At 34.9% G+C, this 21,606-nt stretch overlaps 1 protein-coding gene across 1 annotated transcript in view; it reads left to right on the top strand.

Annotated features, from left to right (window-relative positions):
* The window catches only part of LOC127848391 (basic salivary proline-rich protein 2-like), a 73,234-nt gene that overhangs the window by 23,639 nt on the left and 27,989 nt on the right, over positions 1-21,606 (top strand). The window contains exons 3-5 of the mRNA XM_052380839.1: positions 9,122-9,224; positions 16,175-16,314; positions 18,000-18,156. Of these exons, the coding sequence (XP_052236799.1) occupies positions 16,218-16,314; positions 18,000-18,156 (254 nt within the window). The 5' untranslated portion in view covers positions 9,122-9,224; positions 16,175-16,217. The remainder of the gene's footprint in view (positions 1-9,121; positions 9,225-16,174; positions 16,315-17,999; positions 18,157-21,606) is intronic.

Raw genomic sequence — 21,606 nt, 5'->3', positions numbered from 1 at the left:
AAACCTATGATCGATAATTTCCGTAAACATTACGAAAGTTTCACCAGACAAGTTGTCATGGAAATTATTTTGTTTTCCGCAAATATTCTACCACTTTCTTGTTTTATATCAATACGTAAATGATTTACAAGTAATATAACCTTAATTTTGGTCAGGAACTCCTTACCGGTATATCATTGCTAAAACTAACGCCTCAAAGTTAGCACATAAAATATTGAAAAAAACAACACATATCCTTCTTTTCTATAGTTTCATGAATTCCTATAACTTCGAGTCGACCAACCACTTTTTTTGGAAACTATGACACATATCCGATAAAGTTAATTCTTTGTATTTAAAGAAAATCTATCACAAAATTTATTTTGGAAAACAAAATGTTAATAATATATATAGTTTGGAAAAAGCCATTGGTAAAGATTTAGGTACATGTAAATTTGCAACACAAGTAAAATAAAATGCCAATCATTTGCAAAATATTCACTTTCAATCAGAATGTTCAGAGGGGGTAATCACGTGACAAACAAGATGGCGACGTCCATGTCGAGGCAGGTATTTTTTTGTCGTTTTAAACCCTGTATTACTTGCATTTTTATGTTTTATTGCGCTCACTTTCCAGCCATATCAGGAAGTAAGTTACTGGCTTTTATTTCATAGTAATATTCGCTCTATATCTTGACTTTACTTGGTGCGAAATTTCTTAGCGGGATGACCAAATTAGGCACCACAAAGAAAATTTGCGGGGAGTAAAGTCGAGCTATAAAGCGAATTTAAATACGAAATAAACGCTTATCACCTTTTTACTGATATGGCTGGAAAGTGAGCTTCATTTAAAAAATAAACAGAAGTAATATAGGTATAAAACGGCGAAAAATCTCTCGGTATGGACGTCGCCATCTTGACTATCATGTGATTACCCCCTCTGATGTTTGTCTTTGTTAGTCTAATACAATATTAATCTATTGATTTATTAAAGAAATATTACAAACATAAAATGTTTTCCTAGAAAAATGATGACAACAGATTGATTGGAAGATAATAACTAATCACTGGATTGTTATGGTGCCATCCTAGAATTGTCATGTTACTCAGGAAGTACCTGATATTTCAATTACTTAGCCTTTATTTTGTTGTAAAGACATATGATATGTTTAATTAAATATCAAACTTTTCTTGAAAATGTTTTCATTCAGAAGAAAAAGTCAATGGAATCTGAATAGTGGCTGAATATACTGGAAAATAGGCTATAAGCTTATTGAAATAAAAAAATATACTTAAACATCATTATCTATGCATTTTCTGATCAAAAGTGGTGTTTAAAGTTAATAAAGAAGATATCTTTTCAAGAATAAACATCAGAATTATAAATGTTTGGTAAAATTTGTGCATTTTATCCAGTAATCTCATAGTACCAGGTTTGGTTAGAAAACCAATAGCATTATTTTAATATTCGCAACACATTGTTCCGAAAAAAAAATCATAAAAATATAATTTGCGGGGTAATTCATGAAAGCACACAGAACATACTTTCTGAAACCCTAAATAGTATTCCTGCAATCATTTGTCATCAATAACTTATGTTTAAAAAAACCATTCAGGGCTAAACACTAACTTTTTTTTCAACTAGCCCATTCGGTCTAGTAAATGCAGAACCTACTAGCCCTGACCAATCTTTCATGTGCCCTGACCCAAGTATTATCAAAACCTTTATATTTATCATTCAACTTGTATTTTCTTGTGCGTGGAGATGTGCAATTATGATTCAATCATTCTTATTAGCTTGCCTTACTTATGCTTATGAATTCAATATTCATCTACTTAAGACATCTATTTGTAATCTTCAGGCCATTTCGGGAGAAATTTCCTTGTTTGTTTTCCCTTATACTTTCTCTTACTTTCCTCCTACCCTTTTCTTTTCTTATCCGAGGAATCCCCATCCCCACCCGTAAAGCCAAATTTTAATAACGACATGAAACATTAAAACTTTTTTTACATAGATTGCCGCAGTTGCCGTCTGACAACAAACGGTAAGTGAATCTTAGATGACGCAAAATAACGTGTTACGGTAGTCGTAACAATTGACAGGGTTAACTCTCTACTAAAAGCCGGGATCGACCATTAATATTAGTTTTGCTAATTGAATTGTGTAAAAAGGTTGTCAAAACACTTTTAATTGATCAAACAAATTAAAATTATTTAAAATTTATCAATGACTAATAATTTTACAGTAACTTTGTGTTAATGTCGAGTTTTATACCTTCATTGATCCCGGACGATCAGGGCAATCCCGGCTTTTAGTTTAAAACGTATTTTTATCGAGAAAACACGTCACTTCGAGGAAACCAATCAAAAACCGTATCTAGCGGGATCTTACCAGGCAAACCGCCGGGGATTTTCTGAATTGTCGGCCTCTTTTTAATTGCAATCAGGGGGTTCCAAATCTATTTCGAGTTACGATCCGTTTGTTGTCTCCGACTTCACTCTGGGATTTAATTACCATCTGATCATACTGCATTAAGATTTTTGCATCTTTGAAAAGCTTATTTAAAACGCAGTTTATTGATATCGAACACATAATCCCGTCCAAAATACACACGACCGGTCGGGCATGTTCCTGGGACATTGGCTAGCCCGGACCAAGGTACAGGCAGTGAATGTCATTCGGACGTGCCTTAGTGTTAAGCCCTGCCATTGGTTCATGCTACTACATGTACAGAAGAACAGAACAGACCAGTTAATGGAGTAAATCAAGGCCTCCGGCCCATAATACATAGCATAATGACATAATGCAATACAATTTAAGAGTTGTGTTCATGATATATAACACAATAACATCATAATTAATTATTCAGTTTCAAAAGTTGTGTAATTTTAAATTTCAAAAGGCCAATGGCAGGCTTGTTGGAACTCCTAAGACAAAAGACCCGTTTTAGCAAGAGCAGAGCTCCTTGAAGTACAAAAGACACCTACACTGATGGGATATCCTGACTAGTTTGTGCAGATTTGCAGTATTCAACAAATATTTTGGTACAGCATAAAATACTAGTAAAGGTGTTAATATTGGTATCAGTGTTCATGATAAATTGCAGTGAAGTTATTAATATTTGATTGATAGTGCCTTGAAATTATTGTAAATGATTTTTATGCTCCCAGTAGGGTGGCATATAGCAGTTGAACTGTCTGTCAGTTTGTCCGTCCGAAAACTTTTACATTGGTCATTACTTTTGAATATTGAAGATAGCAACTTGATATTTGGCATGCATGTGTATCTCTGATGATGGAGCTGCAAATTTTGACTGGTGAAAGGTCAATGTCAAGGTCATCCTTCATGGTCAAAGGTCAAATATATGGCTTCAAAGTGGCTCAGAAGGGGCATTGTGTTTCTCACAAACACATCTGTTGTTATATGTCATTCCTTCATATATAATTTTAAATTGCCAGATTCAAATGTTGGTGTCTTGTAACTGAGATAGTAATACTAACTGGTATGCAATTGATTTGGGGTGAAAGGCGATAGCAGAATGTAACAGAGTGTCTAGATTATCATGTGTTTTGCTGTATAAAATTAGCACATGTGCTGCCCATGAATAAGTAAAGGCAGGAAACCTTTGGCCAATATTTGTATTGAATGATAGCTGAAGAAAACAATTGGCACGTTAACTAATGATTGCTCCTACAGCAAGGTCCTTTGGGAGGGAGAAATTTAGTGGGGAATGGTCTATTGATGCTGCAAAAGCAATACAAATAATTAAAGGGGTAGATGAGAAAACAAATAATTAAAGGGGTAGATGAGAAAACAAATAATAAAATGGGTAGATGAGAAATTATACCAATACACATATAATGTGTGAAACAACTGTGACAGTTGAAAGATGCTTTTGGTCATGTATTAGAATGTACACAAAATAGTTCAATTTTTACAGACTAGGCCAAATTTAAGTTGTCATACCAGCAATTTGACACTTTATTGATTGGGTCAATTTGGAATACATTGTGTTACTTGTAAGAGAGTTGTCTGTCGAATTATTATGGATGTTTTTTTATGTCCCCAGTAGGTTGGCATAAAGCAGTTATATTGTCTGTCCGTCCCGTATCTGTTTCCTGAGTTTTTTCCTGAACATTTCCAAATATTTTCCTGATTTTTGGGCTGTGAATCTATCTACTTGACTTACAGATCAAGTTTGAGTTTCATTCCTGTCCATTGTTTTTCAGCGAAGTTACAGGACTATTGAGTTGTGAATTGTGTTTTTCTTTTTATGCATGTGTCATAATTTCTAGTTTTCCCCTTTACTATGGCCATGACTGGTGATATATTTTTCCATATCAAACAAGTGTTTATCTGACTTTTCAATTAATATTTAATAAGCAATTTTATCAGTGAATCACTATTGACATTTCTGATGAGGTATTTTTGTCCAGGTTTTTCATCCTTAATTACTTAATTGTACTTTCACTGTGATAATTTATCACTATGTGGGCAGTAGACAAATATTGGATATCGAGGCATCATGTTGTTTTCATGACTTGTGGTGCATAAGTAAATATATTATTAATCTGCATGAACGTGTGTCTGGTGTTGCTATTCCTTGGCCTTGGAAATAAAAGATTGTTAAATGTTGGGTCAATTGTACATATATGGATATATCATAGAAAATGAGGTACCAGTGTATTATCTGTTTGTCAGATTTGTTTTTTTCATTATCAGATTGTTTGTAGTTTAAAGCACGCACAGAGACAAGTATGTATGAAATTGCCCTACTGAAAGATTTGTATAGCATTTATAACATTATAACATTTATGATGAAAAATTTGTAACCCTCAAATTGAAATGCAAACCAACAGAAGTTAATTAAAAAGACTTAATTGGAGTGATGTCGATAGGTAACCTTTATTTTTAGTGACATGTGACCATTTAATAAAGTGATATGTGGGTGTTCTATTAATAGAGATATGAACTCATCCCCTTCTTCTGTCTTCTATGCTGCTTCCGTAACCAAACTTTCCCATGTGCATACACCAAGATATCATCTGCTAAAGAACGAAATCATTTTGCGTATTTTACTAATTCTTTGTATAAGAGCAAGAAATACAAATTAAATTTTGTTAATTTGTAGTGTAGTTTTGTATAAACTTTTTATTTGTATTCATATTAAACATATATATTCAGTGGTGGCTCAGCCAATATGTTATAACATTTTATATGACCATTCATGAAATGATAATAATTATAACTTAAACTAAAAGTGTGACCAACTCTTTGGCCTGATTATGCCCCTTTTTGTACTTGCAAGACTGGTTAGGGTTTGCATGTAAGATGAAGGTTAGGTTTGAGGTCAATGACCAAGGCCCATAACTCTGACCTGCGATATAACAGAATTATGCCCCTTTTAGTTATAGTCATGTTAACGTTTGCTTGCAATATTTCCTGATCTCTATATCTACTGCAAAAATTGAAATAAAACTTTACTACTTATGTGTTCAGGGTATTTTAATCCCTAACTGACCAGACCAATCCTATAACTGAGACGGGTCTTCCAGCAGGATTTTTCCCATTGTTGAACTTACACAATCAGGTTAAGGATTGCCTTCAAGATGGAATCAAGGATTTTTTTTGCATGCGATAAGCATGTATCTCTGTAACTTCTAGCCATTTTGGGAAAAGGAGTCTGGTCAAATTGGGATTAAAATGTCCCCCACTATAGTAGTGGTGGACATATTGTTTTTGCCCTGTCTGTTGGTTGGTTGGTTGGTCTGTTGGTTGGTCTGTTTGCGCCAACTTTAACATTTTGCAATAACTTTTGCTATATTGAAGATAGCAACTTCATATTTGGCATGCATGTGTATCTCATGAAGCTGCACATTTTGAGTGGTGAAAGGTCAAGGTCAAGGTCATCCTTCAAGGTCAGAGGTCAAAAATAGGTGGCCAAAATCGCTCATTTTATGAATACTTTTGCAATATTGAAGATAGCAACTTGATATTTGGCATGCATGTGTATCTCATGGAGCTGCACATTTTGAGTGGTGAAAGGTCAAGGTCATCCTTCAAGGTCAGAGGTCAAATATATGTTGCCCAAATCGCTTATTTTATGAATACTTTTGCAATATTGAAGATAGCAACTTGATATTTGGCATGCATGTGTATCTCATGGAGCTGCATATTTTGAGTGGTGAAAGGTCAAGGTCATCCTTCAAGGTCAGAGGTCAAATATATGTGGCCCAAATCGCTTATTTTATGAATACTTTTGCAATATTGAAGATAGCAACTTGATATTTGGCATGCATGTGTATCTCATGGAGCTGCACATTTTGAGTGGTGAAAGGTCAAGGTCAAGGTTATCCTTCAAGGTCAAGAATATGGGTCAAAATTGCGCATGTAATATCACTTCTGCAATATTGAAGCTAGCAATTTTATATTTGAAATGCGTGTGTATCTCAAGGAGCTGCACATTTTGAGTGGTGAAGGGTCAAGGTCAAGGTCATCCTACAAGGTCAAACGTCATATAAGGGGACATTGTGTTTCTCAAACACATCTTGTTTTAATCCATAAAATGGCAAATTTGGGATTTTGTTATCAACAAAATAAACCAAATTGGGATTTTTTTTATGAACAAATATTGACACATCAGGACTATTCCTGGCCATTTTGTGAAAAAAATCGTATATATTCTAGTTATATAGCTCGTTAGGTGTTTATGAAAAAAGAAGAGATATAATGAGCATTAGACATTTCTTTCTAAAAAAAAAATTGTTTTTGAAATAGGATTTTTTTTAACAATTTCGGTTTTGGATTGGGTGAGTTTGCCAAACCATGACTACATAATTTGCCCCCTTGATGCAAAAAGATACCATGTGACATTGAAAATAGAAGGCACATGGTACCTTTTTGCACTAATGGGGTGATATATTCAATTGAAACTTCACACATGTCTTAGAAATCTTCATGCGAGGTCACTAATCAAGGCTTATAACTCCAATATAAATTTACAGAATTATACCTCTTTCTGTATTTTCAGAACAATGTTGGTGTGCAACAACTGCATATGATGTTAAATCTTGATAATTACTATAGATATTCAATTAAATGTCAAAATATGTGCTCAGTAGATTTTTATCAAGTGCAGCGGGAAATTCCAAATATGACCATCCCCCCAGAAGACTTGTCAATGTATGTCTCATTGAATTTCCCTCAGTGAAGATAAGTTTGCCCAATCTTAAAATCAATGTTTACAGATACATACACAAATTCACGAATAATTATTGCAAGATTTAATTTAGGGAACAATAAAATATACTTGAGCAAATAATGATGTCATGAATAATTTTAAACAATTAAAAAAAATCAATCAGATAATCAGTTCTAATAAACGTTTAAGCCGAAGTCACTAAAACTAAAGTGAAAAAATTAATGAAATTTCAAAAGGCAGGACTTTAAATGTTTGTCAAAGTGTTTAGATCTTTTAAAATATAGCGTTCTATATGTCACTTGGATCAGAATGTTATTTTTTAACTGTTACCCAGAAGGTTTTCATGAGGTTTGAATCTTTACCTTATGGGTTTTCGATATTAAAATCCGAATTTTTTATCATTACAAAACAACTTCATTTTTGGACCCACTGCTTAACGGAATGTTGTTTTATTGGCAAATTACTTGCAAACGGTCAATCCAAATTGGGTACAGGTAGGAGGTGTTTGTGTCATGAACCCTATGGTCATTTGTCAATTCTCGTGCATAAAGTGTAGTCCCAGTTATCAGGGACAACACTTTCCACTTTAATGGTATTTTTCGTTGAAAGGTTATCTCTTAGCGAAAAGGCAGAAAGTGTTATCCCTGATTAGCTTTACACAAATGCATTAAGCAACATTTTTGAAGAGCGCAGCTCAAAAACTCACTTCACTCTGTCTTGTTTCCATTCACAGGTGCAGTATGTGAGGGTTCTGGGACTCACCTTACTCTGTCTTGTTTCCATTCACAGGTGCAGTATGTGAGGGTTCTGGGACTCACCTTACTCTGTCTTGTTTCCATTCACAGGTGCAGTATGTGAGGGTCCTGGGACTCACCTTACTCTGTCTTGTTTCCATTCACAGGTGCAATATGTGAGGGTCGTGGGACTCGCCTTACTCTGTTTTGTTTCCATTCACAGGTGCAGTATGTGAGGGTCGGGGGACTCGCCTTACTATGTCTTGTTTCCATTCACAGGTGCAGTATGTGAGGGTCGTTTGAGTCACTCTGTATTGTGTTCATTCACAGGTGAAGTATGTGAGGGTCGTGGGACTCGCCTTACTTTGTCTTGTTTCTATTCACAGGTGCAGTATGTGAGGGGCGTAGGAGTCACTCTGTCTTGTGTCCATTCACAGGTTTAGTATGTGAGGGTCGTATGAGTCACTCTGTCTTGTTTCCGTTCACAGGTGCAGTATGTGAGGGTTGTGGGACTCACCTTACTCTTTCTTTTGTCCATGCACAGGTGCAGTTAGTGAGGGTCGTATTAGTCACTCTGTCTTATGTTCATTCACAGGTTCCGTATGTGAGGGTCGTATGAGTCACTCTGTCTTGTTTCCGTTCACAGGTGCAGTATGTGAGGGTCGTACAACTCTCCTTACTCTGTCTTGCTTCCATTCACAGGTTCAGTATGTGAGGGTCGTGGGACTCGCCTTACTCTGTCTTGTTTTCATTCACAGGTGAAGTATGTGAGGGTCGTGGAACTCTTCTTACTCTGTCTTGTTTCCATTCACAGGTGAAGTATGTGAGGGTCGTGGAACTCTTCTTACTCTGTCTTGTTTCCATTCACAGGTGAAGTATGTGAGGGTCGTGTAACTCTTCTTACTCTGTTTTGTTTCCATTCACAGGTGCAGTATGTGAGGGTCGTAGAACTCTCCTTACTCTGTCTTGTTTCCATTCACAGGTGAAGTATGTGAGGGTCGTAGAACTCTCCTTACTCTGTCTTGTTTCCATTCACAGGTGCAGTATGTGAGGGTTGTGGGACTCACCTTATGCTGTCTTGTTTCCATTCACAGGTGAAGTATGTGAGGGTCGTAGAACTCTCCTTACTCTGTCTTGTTTCCATTCACAGGTGAAGTATGTGAGGGTTGTGGGACTCACCTTACTCTTTCTTTTGTTCATGCACAGGTTCAGTATGTGAGGGTCGTAGGGGAAGAGGAGGCGGCTCACGTATAGGCTCGCGTGGAGGCTTCGGGTCCTCTTCATATCGCTCGTACCAGTCAGGTTCCAGGTAAGAATTTTAAAAATATCTTAACTGGATCAAAAGTTATGCAAATTTTTTCACTTGTCCATATTTTTGGTGGTTTTTTGCTGAGCATTTTGGTCATAGTTTCTCTGCTTTTTGCGGACTTCGTGCGTGGAACTAAATAACTTTTTTCATTTTGCTATCATTTAATTTTTTTTGTTTTAATTGTCTCATTTGGTTGAAACTTGCTATCTCTATGTTTTTTTTTAGCTCGACTATTATATATGAAATATATATAGTGGAGCTATCCTACTCACCGCGGCGTCGGCGTTCCCGTTAGCGTTAGCGTGCAAATGTTAAAGTTTGCGTACTACCCCAAATATTTCCTTTGACATATTGTTTTTATATTTTGCATACTTCTTAACCAACATGACCCCAATCAATAAACAAGAGCAGATAACTGTATCTAGCATTTTGGCAGAATAATTGCCCCTTTTATACTTAGAATATGCATATTATTGATAAATCTATGTTTAATTTTGCGTACCACCTCAAATAGTGTCTATGTCCTTTGACATATTGCTTTCATATTTTGCATACTTCTTTACCAACATGATCCCAAACAAGAGCAAACAACTGTATCAAGCATTTTGACAGAATTATGACCCCTTTTATACTTAGATAATTTAACATTTTGCTTAAATTGCCATAACTTCTTTATTTATCATCACATATGATTCATAATTCGACAAAACGACACTTACCTGACACACTACAATGCACTCCACTCAAATCACCCCGTGCTCCACCCCAGAATCTCCCCAAAGTTTATTATTTTTTTTTTTCCTTATTTTTGAAAGATCATCTATTAAATGACCACCCACCCACATTATACCCCCCCCTCCATGATGGCTTACGTTATACTGTCAAGCACTCGAATAGTCGAGCGTGCTGTCCTCTGACAGCTCTTGTTTCACAAGGAATCCATATTTTGCATTAAAAATACTTTATTTCAACAAACAACAAATAAGCTATTGAGGTTTAAAAGAAGCATTTAATAGTGTGTTGTCCAGTAAAAATCAATACCGCAGACAAATACAAATAGCATAATAAAACGCTTTTCAGGGGTTTCACTGGCCCCCAAAAAGTTGTTGCCACTTTATCGCGGTGTGAAAACCGCCGGTAATTCCAACTTTATTAATAAGGACAATCATTTAAGGAACCTTACAACATTAATGAATAATGGCATTGACTATATTTTTATTACTTTGAGAAGTATGTTAAAACAAAAATAACAATAAGTAGATCTACCTTCATAAGTCTTAATAAGCTTTATTTTTAAATAAATAACATTTTTTCCACTTGATAAAGCAGATAACCAACATAATATAATATAGTTAACAATAATGTAACAGTATGCTGCATAAATGTTTCAGAATTATTTATTAAAACCTAGAATCCCACAAAAATGCATCATCTGAAAGGAAAAATAAATCAAACATCAGAAAATAAAGCATCTCAATTCAAATTGTTAAACAGTTACATTTGGTCATTTGGTTATGATATACATCAACTTCTGTTTATTATCAATATTCAACAAATTCTAAAACAACACATATTGTTAAAAGGTTTTCTGTTAGCTGTGGTGGTTTATTTCCAGGTTCAATTTAATGAATATTTTTCACAAATATTTCTTGACAGAAAGGCCCAGGAATATTGCCACCATCCATTTTTGTTGTCTGAAATAACACAAAACATATTTTTACAAACTATATACAACAAATCAACACATAGATATCACTATCTTGATATGTCCGAATTTTAACATATCCGAAATATAGTACATCGGGTGAAAGACCTACTATCATTTCAGAAATAGTTGGTATCTTAATTAAAATATATCGTTCCCAGAATATTATAATAATGGAATCTGTTACACATAAATGCTCACAAATGCCTGTTGAAACAAATTAGCATGTGTTATTGATTTAAGAAATAGCGTCCCTAATAATCGTTATTATTATTGATCTTCGGGACAATTTTTCCCAGGATAACATAATTTATAGTTCAATGTCATACAGGAGCCATTAATCCGATAATAACCCCCATAAACTTGACTATTTTATTTGGACATTCATGATTTGAAATCGTTTTAAAAACTGTTGATTTTGCGATTTTTGAACTTTTGAAACGAACCAGTTCGGTACAAAACCAAAGTTTCGTACCCAATTCGAACACATTGAAAATAACGAAAACACACATATTATATGCACAAATTCTTCACTACAACATTAAACAACGCATAAAATTTTATTCTCTAAAATATGACCGTATTTGTGCGTTAAATATGGAAGGTTTAAAGTTGATAGGCGTAAATGGGTTTCGCATTTCAAGCACCTGTTAAATTAAAATCGTTCTTTTTTTATTGCTTTCATAATAATGTTAAGTCATTAATACTATCAATTCTATAAAATTGTAAAGAAATAATAAAATATTTACTTACAAATCGATTCCATTCAGGATTTCATTTTACGGTTGCATAATTATTGGGAAATGAGCAGACTTTGCTGATGAAAGCGTTGTACATAGCTTTTTTTGAACAATGATGGCGTAGCTTTTGGTAAATACCAGCGCATGTACATGATGAAGGATGTTCACGTATTATTGTGGGTAATTATAACTGGGTTTATTACGATGATTTATAACTCATTTGAACTTTTTCTGAAACCCGGCAAGTGTTTCGTGTTTAAAAGCCACCTTTTGGCATCCGAAAAACATTGAGATTTTTTTGTTTGGTTTCAAAAATTGGAGTCGGCGGGTTCGAAAATCATTTTATAAAACAAATCTGGCCTAACCTTTTGTTTAAACAACTAGTCTACTGCTTTCCATTTTAATTTCTTTGCTTTTAATTAAGTTTTACAAATGTACTGGATTTCCTTAAACAATTGGGCCATGCTCTGTGAAATTGGGGTTTAATGCATGTGCGTAAAGTGTTGTCCCAGATTAGCCTGTGCTGTCCGCACCTGCTAATCAAAGACGACACTTTCCACCTAAACTAGATTTTATGCTAAGAAGAGACTTTTTTAAAACAAAAATATCATTAAAGCGAAAAGTGTCTTCCCTGAAAAACCTGTGCAGACTGAACAGGCTAATCTGGGACGACACATAATGCACATGCATTAAACCCCCTTTTGAAAGAGCGGGGCTCAATTATTTTCTGTTGAATAATTTGCTAACATCAGTTTATGATTAGCAAGATAGTTATTTTGACTTTCTGACCAGGGGCCTTATTCCAGTAGCTTCTTAAGTTAAAAAATAATTAAAGTTGAACGATGCGCAATATTTTTCCTTATCTCCGCCATTTTTTCTTTAAACATAAGATTTCACTTAAGTTAAATTCTGGTAGCTTCATAAACTTAATAAATTTCTTTACACGGTGTATTTGTTCTCATATATTGAAAATTAAGTTAACTTCCTTTAACTCTTAAAGGAATTTCTTAAAGAGAAATACTAAGCGTCTCATGTTTTGTTTTTGACATTTCAAATTTAACTTAAGAAATTGATTTAAGAAATTTCTTAACTTAAGTTAAAACTTAAGAAGCTTCTGGAATACTGCCCCTGAACATGTTAGTAGGTAAACAAAACTCTTTTAGCCATTTATTAATTTAGTTAATAGTATGTAGGAACTGAATATGATGAGAATATGTTTAAAATTTAGGTTGTCCGTTAGCGAATGTTTTGATGTAGTAACTTTCATCTGAAACTCTAACAGAATTATATGCAGGTTTATTTTGTGTAAAATTCTTTAAAATAAGAAGCTGTTTGTTTTGTATATGCCTTTGTGTAACTAAATTATGTATTTATATACACCCTTACAATACATACAAAAGTAGAATAGGGCACATAAGAATTAATGAATAAACCCTAAACCACTTAGATATGTATTTTGAAGCATTTGTTGTCTCTTAGAAATTAAAATGTAATTAAAGATCTTTCTTACTACTGTAGATTCAAGTTTAAAAGGCTTATTTCCAACCCTCAGATACAAATGAACAGCCAACAGCATACAACTTAAACAGACTGCGAGCTACTTGCAGGCTGGTCCATTTTTACATGTATACTGTATGCACCTAGCAATTTTCACTTTGCTTCTGAGTGTGAAAGGGTTAACCTTAAAATTTGGATATACTTTTTCTCTTGATTAAATCAAGACCAAGTTCAAATCTGGTTCATGCGTTCAGAAACTACATGTGTAGTTCGCTGGATCAGAAAACCTCACTACCACTCTAGAGGCAACATTTATGACTAAATGTTTATGAAACTTGGTCAGAATGTTGATCTTGTTTGCTTTGTTAGTGATGTATAGTGCCAGCTGCTGTGCGTTTCTGTATCAGATAAGATATTTTCAAACTTGATACTTGAGGTTTGATTGCATCTGATGTGTTTTATGTGTGATTAAACCTTTAACCTTCCATGCAGTTATTATCTAGTAGGGTGTTTATTAGCCTGACTGAGATCAATATTCACACTTGATACTTGAGGTTTGATTGCATCTGATGTGTTTCATGTGAGATTTAACCTTTAACCTCACGGTTATTATCTAGTAGTTTTTTTTGAGCCCGACTCAGATCAATATGCTCTTGGTACGCTTTGGTTACCACCTTTTGTCTGTTTTGCGTTGTCCTTTTTTATATTGACCTTATTAACACCCTTGAGGTTACATGGACACTTGGTCAGAAGATCTGATTCAATCGAATCTTGGCCTAGTTATATTGGATTAAAAACATAGTCAATTCAATGAACAAAACAAGCCAGATTTTTAACCCAACCTTCATGAAACTTGGTCTGAACAATTGGTCCAATTATGTATCAGCGCTGTTTGTAACCGGTCAATTTTATAAGGTCTAACACTAGGTCAAGTGTTTTTTCACAGGCCCTTTGTGTGTGGCACTGCGCCTGTGCGTACTTCACATGCTAATCTGGGACGACACTTTAGACACATGCATTTAACTCCTTTTACACAGAGCACGTTTTTTTTAAATTCCATTTTAAGGACAATCAGGTTTAAATATTGTATTTGAATACTTGACTTTTTGTAGATGAAAGGGCATTAAGGTTTTTATTCTCAAATATAATTCAATATACTATTTTCCCATAGGCAATACTAGTTATTGCATCTGCAGAAAGTATTTTATAAATCATTGCCCAATCTTCAGGGGGCATATTGGTAGTTAATACAACATTTTATTCGAAAGTTAGATTATTTCACGTCTCCTTTATATAAATGCTTATTATTACATTTTCATAATTCTTTAAATTCTTAAAATTTGAAAAGGCCCCATTTTAAATTAGTGCTTGATTATCTTTAGGGTTTTAAGATTATTTTGAATGAAATTTACATTAATTCCATAAAACGTATGTGCATTATTGCTAACTGTACTGTAGTGAAGTAAAATTCTCGTTGAAGTGTTCAATTTTGTGTATGCATGAGTTTGAAATGAATACTTATTAAAGGGGTGTGATTTTGCCTCATGTCAGCTGATTTCCACCCTTTAAGTTGTACAACTTATTTTACAAGTTACAATGTAAGTGAAATGGTTGTAAACTTTGCGTAATCTCTTCAAAATTGAAATGTTTATTTGAACCCTGTAAGTGGGGTTGGGCATTTTCCTCCCTTGTGGTCGTTTTTAAATCACACGACTGTTATTGGCATGTTGGAATTTCTTAACTATTTCATCAATATAAATATTACTTGTACATAGATGGATATCTCCTTGAAAAGATGGATTCAACATGATTTAATCCACATCTTTATTAAGGGGAAAAAAGTGTCAATATTGTAATACCTAGACACTTCTGTCTAAGTTGTCAGGATTGAACAAACGACCGAGTAGAGTTTTAACGAATCTATTCAAATCGTAGATCGAGACTTTAGAAGTTTAGTTTACAAATAAATAACTATGAATATGATGAAGGTGCGCAGCATCACTGTCATTCGGTTAGTTTTGTAATAACTTAACAATACTTAAGAGCTTATAGAACTATTCCCTACCATTATGGTGACTTCAGCTTAAACTGGTAGGTTTCCGACTTTAAATTACATAGATTTTGAGTCAGTGACCGAGGTGATGAATCCGTGATGCTGCGCGCTATTTATAGTGAAGATGCTTTAGGATTCCGAAACTTAGGCGTCTCGACCAATCAACGAGCACTTAGGAAATCCTTAACCAATGAAAGAAGTTTACAAAGAACCTATACCGCATTTCGGAATCCTAAATAAACAAAGTAAGTCAATAATATGATTTGTTACATTATAAAAAGCAATTCATATTAAACACATTAAATTAATACATCATATCAGGCAGTAATGTTCTGCATTTAAAGTCTGTTTAACAGTTTAATATTACAATGAAAACACAAAACTATACGATGCATAGGCTTTCTACGCGTAACAAAATAGTTTCAACGCATTTGCAACTGGAACATAACTTTACCAAATGCAATAAACAAATGAATCCTAAGATTAATAATACAAGTGAAAACCATTAATTTGGAAGAACAATAATTTGAAAAAACCCACATTATATTGTGTAATTGAAAATGTAGGTCGTATTCCTACACAGTACGCTGACAGCGTCATAGTAAACAAACATGGAGCGTAATTTTGGATTGGAATTACTGTGTTGTGATAAACAATGGATTATTAGCAGGTATCTTTAGTTAATAAAACATATGTAAGTAAATTGTTAATATAATAATAATATATAATATCATTAGTATTACATATAACAATATGCCCTTTTAACTATTTGTCAAATTTCAATTGGGATTTTAATGAAGATGTATATTATGTGTGTTATAATTCAGTAATATGACTAAGGTCAATATTTGACAATCCTGTCATAAAGGCCACTGTCATTCCCTAACAGTTTTATTACCAAGATAGTAACTGAATTTCATGTAACGGATCATTTTCTTGTTTCATTGTTATTCAGCGGTTCGACACGCGTTCGTGTGCGCTACAGCGGCCCCAGCTATATGAGGGGGTCATGGCAGACTGCAGCTGCCATGGGGACCGTGTATGGCCTCAGTAGCTACAGGCAGAGAAGTCTCTACTACCGGTACCCTGACAGAGGTATGGTCCCTGTTTATGCCCACGTTAGGGTGGAACACAGAAGTCTCTACTACCGGTACCCTGACAGAGGAATGTTTCCTGTTTATGCTCCCGGTAGGGTGGGACACAGAAGTCCCTACTAACGGTCCCCTGACAGAGGTATAGTCCCTGTTTATGCCCCCGGTAGGGTGGGACACAGTAGTCTCTAGTACCGGTACCCTGACAGAGGTATGATCCCTGTTTTTGCCCCCGGTAGGGTGGGACACAGAAGTCTCTACTACCGGTACCCTGACAGAGGTATGGTCTCTATTTATACTCCCTCGGTAGGGTGGGACACAGAAGTCTCTACTACCGGTACCCCGACAGAGGTATGGTCCCTATTTATACTCCCCCGGTAGGGTGGGACACAGAATTCTCTACGACCGGTACCCTGACAGAGGTATGGTCCCTATTTATACTCCCCCGTAGGGTTGGACACAGAAGTCTCTACTACCGGTACTCTGACAGAGGTATGGTCCCTGTTTATGACCCCAGTAGGGTGAGACACAGAAGTCTCTACTACCGGTACCCTCACAGAGGTATGGTCCCTGGTTATGCCCCCGGTAGGTTGTGACACAGAAGTCTCTACTACCGGTACCCTGACAGAGGTATGGTCCCTGTTTATGCCCCCGGTAGGGTGAGACATAGAAGTCTCAACTACCCGTACCCTTACAGAGGTATGGTTCCTGTTTATGACCCCAGTAGGGTGAGACACAGAAGTCTCTACTACCGGTACCCTTACAGAGGTATGGTTCCTGTTTATGCCCCCGTAGGGTGGAACAGAGAAGTTTCTACTACCGGTACCCATACAGAGGTATGGTCCCTATTTATAATCCCCCGTAGGGTGAGACACAGAAATCTCTTCTACCGGTACCCTTACAGAGGTATGGTCCCTATTTGTACTCCCCCGTAGGGTTGAACACAGAAGTCTCTACTACCGGTACCCTTACAGAGGTATGGTCCCTGTTTATGACCCCCGTAGCGTGGAACAGAGAAGTCTCTACTACCGGTACCCTGACAGAGGTATGGTCCCTGTTTATGCCCCCGTTAGGGTGGAACACAGAAGTCTCTACTTCCGGTACCCTGACAGAGGTATTGTCCCTGGTTATGCCCCCGGTAGGGTGGGACACAGAAGTCTCTACTACCGGTACCCTGACAGAGGTATTATCCCTGTGTGTGCCCCCCTAGGGTGGAACACAGTAGTTTTACCGTGTGTTGGCATGTCTGTCCATCCAGCATTCCTTTTCAGGAGTTTTTTCCGGAAGGCTGTGAGATATTTCACTGATTTTTCGTGTGTGAATCTACATGCATGACTTTCAGATCACGGTTACGTTTTTTCAGGTATGTGGAGTTTTGAGATAAAAGTGAAATGAGCCAACATCTTTGCCCTATGGACACATATTTAAATTAGTTTTTGTCAGCTATTTTGATATTTAGATGGACTTGTTCTAAGTTTTGTTAACTGTCTATGTTATTTTTTTTGTAGAACTAGTATATTGATTAAGATTTGTGGTAAGAGGATCCCTCCTTTAAACAAAAAATACCATTAAAGCAGAATTTTTCGTCCCTGATTAGCCTGTGCGGACTGCAAAGGCTAATCTGGGACGACACTTTACCCACATGCAATAAGGCCCCTTTTTCCAGAGCTACTTATTTTATTTTTTCAGAGCCTACTATTTGCTACAATGAGGTGAACTTAAAGAACAGCACGTTCGGGTACTTTGTCTGCCCCGAGACCAACATGACGGACTCGTTTGACAAGTGCTGCGGTGACTCTAATGAGCAGAGGTGTTGTGAACCTATGGTGTACACGAGAGAAAGCAAGTATGAACCTTGGTGTTCAAGGGCCTTTTCTTCCCATCATTGTGAAGGGGCCTTGGCCCCTGCATTTTATCAAAACATGGGTCAAGAAATTTACTAAATTAAAAAAAATAGCTGCAAACTGTTCAAAATTATGAAGAAATTAGATGAAAACTTTTTTTAATTTGAGTGGCAAACTTCTGACATTAATGAAAAACAGCCATTTTCTACGCAAGAAAAAAAAGCCATGTTTTTATTGTTCCCTACCGGTTTCACCGGAGGGGACCTATGGTTTGCGCTATGTGCGTCTATGAGTCTGTCCGTCACACTTTTCTGGATCCTGCGATAACTTTTAAAGTTCTTCATATTTTTTCATGAAACTCGAAACATGGATAGATGGCAATATGTTTATTATGCACGTCATTTCATTTTGTTCCTACGTCAAACATTCTGGTTGCTATGGCAACAAATAGACTAGAAATATTGCTGAAAATGGCTAAATATTCTGGATCTTGCGATAACTTTAAAAGTTCTTCATATTTTTTTCATGAAACTTGAAACATGGATAGATGGCAATATAGACATTTTGCACGTCATTTCATTTTGTTTCTACGTCAAAAATTATGGTTGTCATAAAAAAAAATCAAAAAAATCTGACAATGTAGGAGCCGGTAGGGGGCATATATATTGCTTGGCAATAGTCTTGTTAGTCCCCTTCCGGTGAAACCGGAGGAGACTTATGGTTTGCGCTGTGAGTCTGTCAGTTTGTCTGTCGCACTGTTCTCGATCCTGCGATAACTTTAAAAGTTCTTCATATTTTTTCATGGAATTTGAGACATCGACAGATGGCAATATGGAGATTATGCATGTCATTTCATTTTGTTCCTAAGTCAATAATTCTGGTTGCTTTGGCAACAAATTGACTATAAATATTGCTGAATATGGTGGATCCTGCGATAACTTTTAAAGTTCTTCATATTTTTTCACGAAACTTCAAATATGGATAGATGGCAATATGGAGATTATGAATATCATTTCATTATGTTCCTACGTCAAGAATTCTGGTTGCTATGGCAACAAATAGACTAGAAATATTGCTGGAAAATGGTGGAGTTTCACTGGTATGTGACTTTTATTGCATGGCAATAGTCTTGTTATTTATAAATTAAGAATTATAACACGATTCTTACTGCTCCCGGCCTTTTCATGAGCTTCTGACAATCTTGATGTTTTAGGACATAATTATGACTCAATCTTTATTAAATTTGGTTAAATGTTCAAATTTTTATAAAATTTGGTCAGAATGTTTAACTTTACAATTTCAAGGCAGAGTTCAAACTGGGTCATGTGCATTCAAACTAAGGTCACCTGGTTAAATCATAGATCAAACATGTGTACACTCTTGTCATAAGCTTATGCAAACATATAAGAAGGCCTTTGCCTGGCCATTTTGGAAAAAAATGCAATGTCGGCATTGGGAATTGTTTCGAAAAGTCTGCTGATTTGGGAAAATTTAATGTTATAGAACTCTTAATAATAATTAAATTATAAGAACAGAATCATAAAAATTATATTTATATACTCTGTTAGATTCAATTGAAATAAAATAACTAGTTATGATATTTAATAATCATTAACTAGACACTTCTTTATGAAAAAAAAATCTTAGGATTTTTTTTCAAATTGGGATTTTGTTTTACCATTTTGCTTTGAGAATAAGTCTGTTTAACGGACCCATAGCTACACCAGGAAAAGAATTGATGAAACAACTCTGTAAATTCCCTAAACTGCAATGCTCATTTTACGTGTGTAAATCATGTGTGTGTTATTGTTAAATGAAGTTCTATTATTTGTGTGTAATTGTTATACAAGGTTCTGTATTTTGAGTGTTATTGTTAAACAAGGTTCTATTGTTTTTGTGCCTCCTTTCACACTGCTCGTTTGTGTGTCTGTCCAACATAAGTGTGATATATATTGATGCAGTTTTCTCCGGAAGCACAGGTCGTTAGCATGCGGCTATGATATCAATTAGTAAAAATATCATTTTGAATGAAATATTATCAAATTATAACAAAAGAATCAAATTCTCGGAAGAAAGAAAAATCACTATCAAATATATATGTTGCTGGGAATGCGATTTTGACTATTCTGGTCAAAAAATTACTTTTTCAGTCATGCATATACGGTATTATGAAAGTGCTACATCTTTATAATCAGAATACGAAATGTTAGCATCCAAATCATGAAACTGACGAAGTTATGCCATTTTTGTGTATCATGTCACAAACGCTGAATAGCGCTGTTTTGTATGAAATGACGTTTCAATTCAATGAGTATCATTACATGTAATGCTGATCAGTTTGTGTTGTTACTAACTCCATTGTTCACGTATGTCTATGACCGTAATTAATTACAAAGTACAGAATTAATTGCAGTATTATAAATCATTAAATATGCATATTTGCAATGAAAACAAAAAAAGACGTTTTCATATATATTACCATTTGTAAGAATTTAAGACAAAAAATAACAATAAAATCAACAAAGTAAGTTCTGGACAGATATGGAACATGGTAAACATATTCATAATATTAAAAATGTATGCACATTTTCTGGAAATAGGGGTGTATTCAGAAATTGAACATTTTGTATAGCTTCCATTTGACACAAAAAAGAATAACTTCTCATCATACAATTTGTTTTTGATAATATCAAACTAAACATTAATGTAGATAAAAAACAAAATTCACTCATTGCATTCGAAGGGGTTCAAAAACATGCTTTTCAACTAAAACAGAATTAAAGCAATACGCACTACATATTTAATGACAGTCGTCACCATAGATTGAACTTAACTCAACAAAATGTTTGTTTACTGGTAAAAAATAACATACACGTACACATTACATGAACACATACATTTACATCACATATATTGATGTCAATATGAATACAACAGTATTAGTGATATTTGTAAAACACATACCATGCAATACAGTGTATTTATTATGATGTTAATAATATTTTATAGTGAATATTACTGAGAGAGTTAATTATCATTAATCATAAATAGATTTTATGTATCTGACTTAGTTTGCAGAATAAACAAAAATGTATACAATGTACATTATATTCCATTAAATGGTTATGATTAACATGAGGAAACATGCTTACTATGTTTTCTTAGGGATTATTGAGTGATTAAAAAACAACAAAACATATTTGATTGTATGTACTACAGAATCATGCATATCAATCAAAATGTATTTGTGTTATTCCTTGATGAAAAATGACCTGTTAAGTCTGGAATAAAAACATATCTGTTAACAAAAGTCAGGGTCTGATAGTTGACGAGTAGGTCACGCAATTGTGTATTGTTTTATGTGTTAAAATTTGACCCAGCATTTGTAAAAATATTGCAAGATATATAAATTTCTAGAAAGGAAATTCATTTATGTGTTAAATAAGAGTAGA

This window comes from Dreissena polymorpha, chromosome 10, assembly GCF_020536995.1.
Source record: "Dreissena polymorpha isolate Duluth1 chromosome 10, UMN_Dpol_1.0, whole genome shotgun sequence".
Taxonomy (NCBI): domain Eukaryota; kingdom Metazoa; phylum Mollusca; class Bivalvia; order Myida; family Dreissenidae; genus Dreissena; species Dreissena polymorpha.
The sequence above is the reverse complement of the archived record's forward strand: the minus strand, read 5'-3'. Positions and strand labels throughout refer to the sequence as shown.